Source organism: Terrapene carolina, unplaced genomic scaffold, assembly GCF_002925995.2.
Source record: "Terrapene carolina triunguis isolate 2854851 unplaced genomic scaffold, T_m_triunguis-2.0 Scaffold374, whole genome shotgun sequence".
NCBI classification, from domain to species: domain Eukaryota; kingdom Metazoa; phylum Chordata; order Testudines; family Emydidae; genus Terrapene; species Terrapene triunguis.
The window spans coordinates 556,033-566,406 of record NW_020664725.1 but is presented as its reverse complement, the minus strand read 5'-3'; the positions used below and the strand labels follow the sequence as shown (position 1 = coordinate 566,406).

Below are 10,374 nucleotides of genomic sequence, written 5' to 3'. Positions count from 1 at the left end.
GAGTCAATAAAGCGGCCCTTCCACTCAGGGCACCATGGCCTAAGGGCCAAAGTAAATAAAGCGGCCCTTCCACTCAGGGCACCATGGCCTAATGGCCAAAGTCAATAAAATGGCCCTTTCGCTCAGGGTGATGTGGCACAATTGCCAGAGTCAATAAAATAACCAACTTCTGTGGGATTGTGTGGCTGATTGGCCCACTGGGGAAGTGGGATGCCACTTAGGGGTGTGTGGCACCCAGGGTTGGGGGACTCGGGCCCTCCCTGCTCCTTAGAGTCCCAGCTCAGGCCCCTGGCAGTGGTGGCAGTGGTGGGGGTGCTCACCACTGAGTCAGGGGGATCCTCCCAAAACACGCTGACTGGTTCACTCACTGGAGAAAAGTTTAAGTCCCCTGGGCTGCTTCCGACCCTTTCTCCCTCTGCGATGCTCCATGGTTCCCCCGGGTCTCTGGGATTCTCAAACGGGCTAGCTCCTGCCAGCGCCGTCTCTTCTCCAGGCTCATCAGGCAGCCTGGAGTCCATCTGGAGTTCTCTGTGCTGTGCTGTGACTTTGTAGTCAGGGCCTGTAGCAGCTCCCTGGAGAGAGCCTGCACTCTGCGTCCTCTCCCTTCAGCAGCCTGCCCAGACTGAGTTGGGCTGCTTCCTTTCATACTCTGCCTCCAGGCTGAGCATGCACAGCAGAGTCAGAAGGGCAGGTCTTCCTCAGCCTGCAAAGTACAGTTAACCCTTTTGGGCTGGTGTTGGGTAGGTACACCTTGTCACACCCATCCATCTGTTAGGGGTACTGCTGTGGAGTCACCTAGAGGGGAGCACCCATAGGGACACTATTCAAAGAATTAGCGAAGGTTACTCACCTTGTGCAGTAACTGTGGTTCTTTGAGATGTGCCCCCCTATAGGTGCTCCACTACCTTCTCTCCTCCCCTCTGCTTCAGAGTTATTTTCAATGAGCTTCATGGTAGAGAAGGAACTGAGGGCAGTTCGCCCACACAGCACTATATAGCCCTGGTGCAGGGCATGAGATGGGGATGGCGATGTGTGGGCAGAACGGACTCTGCTACCTAAAATCTCTAATCTGAGGCACATGGGGTGCAAGCCCATCTAGAGTGGCGCATCCATAGGGACACACATCTTGAAGAACCACAGTTACTGCACAAGATGAGTTACCTTCTCTTCTCAACATCTTGATTTTGTGCTAAGTGCTCATATCTTCCCCCGTTTTACCCTTCCCTTTTGCTATTAGTTTAACACCCTCCTGACTACTCTAGCCGGCCTGTCCCCAAAGAGATTGGGTTTCCTACTGAGACAGAGGCCAGCCTAACTGTACAGCCCCCTCTTTTCACAGAAGGTGGGCCATTGTTCCAGAAATCCCAAACCCGCTGCTGCTTACCTAACCAGCAGTTCACTTCCAGAATCTTCTGCCTTCTGTCTTCCTTTGCTCATGGGACAGGAAGGATCTCTGAGGAGATCACTTGAACACTTCGAGTTCCCTGAAGTCTGTTATCTGCGAGATACAGGAAGGATAGAGGTGGTGGGAATCCTTCCAGGGTAGAGGCTGCTAAATACTGAGAGGCAAGGGAATTAAGTGAAGTGATTAGGCTGGGGAGGTAGAGTGACTCGAATGAATGGGTTCTTGTGGATCATCACCTGCACCAGACAAGTCTATATAATAAATAACTTGATAGCAGAGGTGTTCCAAAGTGTGGCAAGTTTGGCAGGTTTTTTACTTGTCTATTTTGCTCCTTGTTATTGTTTGCTGGTATTATTAATTTATTATTATTATTATTGTATTTTATTATTTTCAAAGGTTCAAATACCCTTAAAAGATCAAGAAAAGAGAACATTCCAGAATGTTACAATGAGCCCATGACTGATATCCACTCCCTTGTGGGAAAGATACTGTAAGGTTCAGAGTGTATCGAGGTGACCTCTCACCCTCCCCTGCTTTTGCTAAGGGGTAATCTTGACCACAGCTAAGGGGTTCAGGGTAAGAAGACAGTTCAGTGGTTTGAAAAGGTGTTTTGGTTCTCTGTTGTACTTAAAAAGGGGTGGGCCTATCCAGTTGTGGTGGGGATTGGGGGGCAATGTGGTGCATTTTGGAGGACTATATCTTATTTCATAGCTAGACACATTCAGAAGAATACAATGTAGGTTTATAGGTATTCAGTTATTAAAACAGGAAGCACATTCCAGTCAGTTGGGCTGAAATTACCTATAAACAGCCCCTGATTTAGGGCATTGCAGTGTTTTGGGTGTCTCATACTGGGCGCCAACAATGTTAAGCACCCAAAGTCCAAGGCCACTTTTGACAATTTTGTCTTTGGTGCCCAGGCACTTTCGGCTCAAAATGGACAAGCTGTTGGTGCCATCTGCAACCTGTTGGGTGACCATCTATGAAGACATTGTCAGCCATCCAAAGAGCAGGGGTAACAAACTGCAGAAACCACGAGGCAGGATGTTGACTGCCCACAGGGCAGCAGGTCATGGAATAGTATTGGAGTGGTACATATGGTTAACATTTGTTACTACAAACCATTAATGGAGGGCTGTAAATTACACGGCACTTTCCAAACACAAGAGACACGTTCTGTGCCCTGGAGAACTGAGAGTCTAACTAAGACAAAACAAACACATACAAGACAGCAAGAGTCAGGGCTTGGGAGACTGAGGAACACAGGGGTGGGGGAAACATCATTGTCGGAGGTGGCAATGCAGTGCCTAACCATGCTGGGCTGGTACATCATGAGGCAACTCATGGAAAGGAGGTTTGGGCAAGGGAGGCTGAGGCTTAGACCCTTCGGGTAAGCTCTGTTCGCCTCGGAGGATCTTTTGCAGCCTCACTGGCCGAGCTGGGGGAAATGGTCCAAATTCAATGTTTGGATCATTTTATTTTGGTTGAAATTTTGAATTATGACCAAATAAAGTCCAACACATATGGATTCAATTATCATGGGTCCCAAGACTTTTTTCCAGTTTTGGACCAGCCTCAGGCTCACTGAGGCACAGACCTGAAAGAGAAAGGCTCCCTCCATGGCCATCACACAAGCAATGATTTAAAGAGTCCAACCCAGAGGAGCAAGGCTCCCTCTGACCCCAACAAGGTGAGTACAGCCCTTGGGATCCTTCTCACTGGATCCTTTCATAGGTACGCAAGTGATATGACCCTATGTGCTGCCGCTTTGTGCCCTGATGGCTCCCTATATGCTGTGATCCACAGGACTGCTGTGCACTATTACTATTATTAGTGCTACTGTGGGCAGAACCAACATCAAATCACGCAGGAGTTCTAGGCCACAGAGAACTTCGTATGTGAACCAAGCATTGTAGATGGTGTCCACTGCCCTCTAAGGGGCCCAAGGGGAGATAGCACAGCCTATAGGAATAGGAAATATAACTGCCACTGCTGTGAAAGTTTACCCTGTTTCTAGAGCATCCAAATCCATCTGCTCAAAACCTCTTCAAAACAACTGTAAGTTATGGCACCATCTGACCAACTTCAGTCCAATCAGAATTGGACCGTAACCCCTGTAGTAATGTTGGTAACTGACCCTGTGACATTACAGCCAGTGGAATTTGCTCTATAGAACTGATCAGAATAGGGTGCCTACAGATACGTTTGGGAGATTTACCTGTTTGTCTGGCTGCCATTTTGACATTTTAGCAGCATAAGAAATCCCCTACCTCCCAGAGGCAAGTGTAAATTAAAGGTTAGAAAACAAGATGAGAATGAGACTGGAAAAGAGAATGCCCTTGTTTAGCTGGTGAGTGAATGCAATACTCGCCCACACTCTGGCGCAGAAAGCTGAAATCAGTTAAATACATAGGAAGATGGCTTTACAGAAAGAATGTTGTGATTTCCTGTCTCTCCAGGCATCCTCTTTTCCCACTCCTGACGCTGCTGTTTGAGAAGTGTGAGCAGGCAACACAGGGCTCCGAGTGCATCACCTCTGCCAGCTTTGACGTGGACATTGAGAACTTTGTACACCAGCAGGAGCAGGAACACAAACCATTCTTCAGTGATGACCCCGAACTGGACAACCTGGTAAAGCCCTGGTTCAGACCAGTCCCAGCCCCATTGCTTTGTTTAGCATTTGAGACAACAGGGACATCTCAGTGCTTTGCTCTTACGCTGTAGGCATCTGAACCCAAAGCCCAAAGGGCAGCAGCTTAGAGAAGTCTCAGGTTGGATGTGTTTTAAGGAGCATATGTTAGATAGTGGTTTTCGAACGGGGTACATGTAATCCGAGGGATACACGAGCTCTCGTCGGGGGGTACGTGAGAAAAATCCTGTAATGGTGGACAACACATTTTATTTAGTAGCAAGATTTTCAAACTGTGGGACGCGCCCCCCAGGGGTGTTGGAGGAATGTTCGGTGGGGCAAGCGGCGATGTGAGGCGGCTCAGTTTTTTAACTGAGCCCCCTTTGAGTTACAATTTTTGGTTGTGCGGGCCCCCCCCCCCAATGCAGACAGGCTGGGTGCCCCACTGAGGTGAGTCAGGGGGTTAAGGTGGCACTCCCTCCCTGAGCCCTGTGGCGTCGCTGCTCACCCCCCTGAACGTTTCTCTGGGTCCCCATGGGGGGAAGTGCCCCACAGTTTGAAAACCTCTCGAAGCTGTTGCTAAATGGAAGGCAGAAATCTGGGGTGGCACATGTCACCTCTGCCTATCTCAGATGGGGTATGCAGTATACTACATTATTTGTAAGGAAGTACTCGGTCTAAAAAGTTTGAAAACCACTGTGTTAGAGCAATGAGGAGTCTAGATAAGCTTGGCAATTGAGATTTTTCAAAAGGAATAATTATAAATCTTAGTCTAAAATTTATAGGAATAGTTTAAGAACATAAGAACTGCTATACTGGGTCAGACCAATGGTTAAGGCTGTGAGTCTGTCATGGAGGTCACGGAAGTCATGGATTCTGTGACTTTCCGGGCCCTCTGTGACTTCTGCAGTGGCCGGTGTGGCTGGCCCGGGGGCAGCCTGAGCAGCTCGGGCCGCCCCTGGGCCAGCCGTACTGACCACAGCAGGGGCAGTCTCAGGCCCCCGCCCCCGGCCCCCCAACAGCAGCAGGAGTTTGGGTGTAGGAGAGGGCTCAGGGGTTGGGGTGCAGGTGGGGGTGAGGGCTCTGGGCAGTGCTTACCTTCGGGGGGGGGAAGGCTCCCCGGAACAGCAACATACCTCTCGTCTGCTAGGCATAGGTGCTGCCAGGCAGCTCTGCGCACTGCCTCCGCCCACAGGCACCACCCCCACAGCTCCATTGGCCTCGGTTCCCAGCCAATGGGAGCTGCAGAGCTGGCGCTTGGGGCAGGGGCAGCATGTGGAGCCCCCTGGTGGCACCTCTGCCTAGGAGATGAGGGACATCATGTCGCCACTTCTGGGGAGCCGTGCAGAGCCTGGTAGGGAGCATGTCAGCCCCGCCTACTCCCCCCCAGCAGCACCAGGGTTCCCGGGCTAAGTGCCTCTGCCTGCCCTTCCGAGCACCCGCAATGTCCCCTGCCCCCTCCCCCAGAGCACCCGCAGCACCCCTGGCTCCCTCCCCCAGAGCACCTGCAGTAACCCTGGGCTGCCCCCTACCCCAAACTACTCCAGTTTTAGTTAGGGGTATATAGTACAAGTCATGGACAGGTCACAGGCCATGAATTTTTGTGTACTGCCTGTGCCCTGTCCATGACTTTTACTAAAAATGCCCATGACTAAAATGTAGCCTCACCAATGGTCCATCTAGCACAGGATCCTGTCTTCTGACAGTGGTCAATGCCAGATGCTTCAGAAAGAATGAACGGGGCAATAATCGTTTGATCCATCCTCTGTCATCCCCTCCCAACTTCTGGTAGTGAGAGGCTAGGGACACCAGAGCATAGGGTTGCATCCCTGGCCATCTTGTCTAATAGCCACTGATGGACCTATCCTCCATGAATTTATCTAATTATTTTTTTGAACCTGGTTATAGTTTTGCCCTTGACAACATCCCAATGAATTCCACAGGTTGACTGTGCGTTGTATGAAGAAGTACTTCCCTTTGTTTTTTTTAAACCTGCTGCCTATTAACTTCACTGGGTGACCCCTGGTTCTTGTGTTGTGTGAAGGAGTAAATAACACCTCCTTATTCACTTTCTCCACACCAGTCATGATTTTATAGACCTTTATCAGATCCCCTTAGTTTTTTAATCTCTGCTCATATGGAAGTTGTTCCATGCCCTTAATCATTTTTGTTGCCCTTCTCTGTACCTTTTATAATTTTAATATATCCTTTTTTGAGATGGGGCAACCAGAAATGCACACAGTATTCAAGATCTGGGTGTGCCCTGGATTTATAAAGTGGCATTAAGATATTACTGTCTTATTATCTATCCCTTTCCTAATGGTTCCTAACATTCCGTTAGATTTTTTGACAGCCACTGCATATTGAGTGGATGTTTTCAGAGAACTATCCATGATGACTCAAAGATCTCTTTCCTGAGTAGTAACAACTAATTTAGATCATTTTGTATATTTAGTTGAGATTATATTTTCCAATGCACATTAATTTGCATTTATCAACATTGAATTTCATTTGCCATTTTGTTGCCCAGTCACCCAGCTTTGTGATTGTAACTCTTCTCAGTGTGCTTTGGACTTACTTACCTTGGGTAATTTTGGGTTACCTATAAATTTTGCCACTTCGGTATTTACCCCTCTTTCCAGATCATTTCTGAATATGTTTAAATAGCACTGGTATCAGTACAGATCCATGGGGGAACCGCTATTTACCTTTCTCCATTCTGAGAACTGACCATTTATTCATCCCTTTGTTTCCTGTCTTTTAACCAGTTACTGATCCATGAGAGGACCTTCCTTCTTATCCCAAGACTGCTTACTTTACTTAAGAGTCTTGGTGAGGGACATTGTCAAAGGCTTTCTGAAAGTCCATGTACACTATATCTGCTGGATCACTCTTTTCCCCATATTTGTTGACCACTTCAAAGAATTCTAATAGATTGGTGAGGCATGATTTACCTTTACAAAAGCCATGTTGACTCTTCAACAAATCGTGTTCATCTTTGTGTCAGATAATTCAGTTCTTCACTGTAATTTCAACCACTTTGCCTGGTACTGAAGTTAAGTAAGCCGCTGGTCTGTAATTGCCAAGATCACCTCTGGAGCCTTTTTTAAAAAAATGGTGTCACATTAGCTATCCTACCGTCATCTGGTACAGAAGCTGATTTAAGTGATAGATTACATACCAGTTAGTAGTTGTGCAGTTTCATATTTGAATTCCTTCAGAACTCTTGGGTGAATACCAAGCGGTCCTGGTGATTTATTGCTGTTTAATTGATCAGTTTGTTACAACATCTCAATCTGGGACAGTTCCTCATATTTGTCACCTAAAAAGAGTGGCTCAGGTGTGGGAATCTCCCTCACATCCTCTGCAGTGAAGACCGATGCAAAGAATTAATTTAACCTTATCTTCCTTGAGTGCTCATTTAGCACCTCGATCGTCCAGTGGCTGTACTGATTGTTTGGCAGACCTACTGCTTCTGACATACTAAAAAACGGTTTTGTTGTTAGTTTCTGAATCTTTTGCTAGGTGCTCAACAAATTCTTTTTTGTCCTGCGTAATAATGCTTCTATGCTTGATTTGCTAGAGTTTATGCTTCTTTCTAATTTCCTCAGTAGGATTTGACTTCCAATTTTTAAAGGATGCCTTTTTGCTTCTAACCACTTCCTTTACTTTGTTGTTTAGCTATGGTTGCACTTTTTTTAGTCTCTTACTATGTTTTTTTAATTTGGGGTAGCCTCTATAATGGTGTTTAAAAAAAGTTTCCATGCCTCTTGCAGGCATTTCACTTTTGTAACTGTACCTTTTAATTTCCATTTAACTAGCTTCCTCATTTTTGTGTAGTTCCCCTTTCTGAAGTTAAATGCTATAGTGGTATTCCCCACTCCGCACAAGGATGTTAAATTTAATTACATTATGGTCGCTATTACCGCTATTAAAAACAACAAACTGCATTGAGCTTCACACACATGAGGCAAATGAGTGACTGTACCCAAGGCAAAAGGACTCCACTTTAGTTAGTTAACTGGCTCTACCAATAGTCCCTGCTTTATCTAGCAAGTGCAAATGTGTGGTTTAAATATAAGTGCCCTTGATAGTCAGTAACTTGCTTCTGATTTATTAAATTAGTTTTTATGTCTGATTGTTAGCAAACTGTAATTTTTGGTTTGTAAAACATTCCAGATAAGAAACCGTAATGACATGATCTCCCTGCCTAGGCAAACTGGATTTACTGCCAGTACCTTATACACTGTTAATCAATGGTTACCTTAAGAAATGTGAGCAATTTCTCAACAAAGTTGAAGTTTCCTTATATACCAATCTCTAGATCCCTGCATTTCACAGCTTTCTACCTGCATTTTCCTGGTGGAAATTGCAGTCACAGTTTGGCATATATTACTTGCCAATGATTTGTGTGTGTATATATATATATATATATATATGTAAAGAACAAGAACAAGAAATGCTTTCTTACTGAAGAGTTTTGTAACAACTTTGCTATTCTTACTCCTGAGTTTGTTCCTGATGCTATCAGCTGAAAAGAAAGGCAAACTAGCTCTCTTCTTCAATTGATTGTCCCTATTGTGTTCCACTGGGATTATGCATGTTCACCATGCGCTCGGAGTCGGCGAGTTTTGAAAGTAGTGTCCATTGGTCCGCATATGCGCCCTGGCTCAGCTCGTGCTTCCGACCAAGGCAATAAAGGGTGGGTTGGACCAACTACCTCTTCAGTTCCTTCTCATTGCTGCACTGGAACCTTCAGTGTCCTCATCTCTGACGTCCTTCTAAATAAACAGTTGTACATAGTTTTATTAATTCTTAAATAATGTGTAGATTAGTAGTTTTACCAGTTTGAGTAGTTTTAGTAGTTGTAGAGTAGATTACAGGGGTGTCCCCCGCACTTCCGCATTTGGGTATCGCACTATGCCCAGAACTATGGGCTTCAAACTCTGTGCCCCCTGCCCGCTGTCCTTCTCCATCAGCGATCACCATCAACACTGCCTCTACTGCCTGGGAGAAGCTCACATTGCCACTCCGTGCAGTATCTGTCAGTCCTTCCCCAGCCGTACCCGAGAAGGGTGGGCACTTTGTCTCTGCAGATATCTCATGGGATGGCCATGAGACCCCAATCGAACCCATGCTTGAGACCCTCCACCTCCTGCACATTGACCCGAATCAGCAAGGAGTGAATCTTCTGCTATGAAGTCGAACTCTGGTGCCAGAGAATCCACCTCCACAGACCCATGGCAGGGCCTCGTTGGGAAGAAATATTCTCTTAAGCACGGGTCTAAAGTCTTCCTCTCAGTCCACTTCGAAAAGATCAGATGTTCCGTCCACCAGCTCTGCCCATGAGGATTTAGTATGTCCTAAGTCCCTTAGGCATGAGAAGAAAGACCAGAAACATTGTGCTCCACTGACTCCAGACTGTGGTTTGGAGCCTTCCCCCCCCCCCCCCCCCCCACAAAATACACCTCTCAGACGGCACTGATGGTACTGCCACTGTAGCCTTTTCTTCCTTGGGGGATTCGGAACCATCGGAAGAATTGCCTCTCCCATACCACTCATATCCATTTCCCAGGAGACCTGCATGACCCTGGGAGCAGCCGTCGCCTCACCTGACCCTGAGCCATTGGTATCCCATTCCATGGAGACCTTAATGACCACCCTTCAATCCCTCCTATTGGGCATATTTGGGACTGAGGGAACAGTGCCCCCTTCAGAGACCATCTGCTCCATCAGGGAGTTGCCACCTGCTTCCTCTCCTAGAGAACCACCGAACTTGCCCCATAAATAATAGAATCATAGAATCATAGAGTTAGAAGGGACCACAAGGGTCATCTAGTCTAATCTCCTCCCAAGATGCAGGATTTGTTGTGTTTAACCCATTCAAGGCAGACAGCTATCCAGCCTCCTTTTGAAAACTTCCAGGGAAGGAGCTTCCACAATCTCCTTAAGCAGTCTGTTCTATTATCCTTCTGTTCATATTGGGCTTTCTGAAAATCTAAATACACTATATCCACTGGATCTCCTTTGTCCGAATGCTTGTTGACCCCCTCAAAGAATTCTAGTAGATTGGTGAGGCATGATTTCTCTTTACAAAAACCATGTTGACTGTTTCCCAACAAATTATGTTCATCTATGTGTCTGACAATTTTGTTCTTTACGATAGTTTCAACCAATTTGCCCAGTACTGAAGTGAGACTTACTGGCCTGTAGTTGCCAGGGTCACCTCTGGAGCCCTTTTTAAAAATTGGTGTCATATTAGCTATCCTCCAGTCATTTGGTACAGAAGCTGATTTAAATGATAGGTTACAGATGACAGTTAGTAGTCCTGCAATTTCAC

At 46.5% G+C, this 10,374-nt stretch overlaps 1 protein-coding gene across 4 annotated transcripts in view; it reads left to right on the top strand.

Annotated features, from left to right (window-relative positions):
- The window catches only part of PKNOX2 (PBX/knotted 1 homeobox 2), a 676,497-nt gene that overhangs the window by 470,243 nt on the left and 195,880 nt on the right, over positions 1-10,374 (top strand). For all 4 annotated transcript variants that reach the window (XM_026657858.1, XM_026657861.2, XM_026657857.2 and 1 more), the window contains one exon: positions 3,865-4,036. In XM_026657858.1, the coding sequence (XP_026513643.1) occupies positions 3,865-4,036 (172 nt within the window). The remainder of the gene's footprint in view (positions 1-3,864; positions 4,037-10,374) is intronic.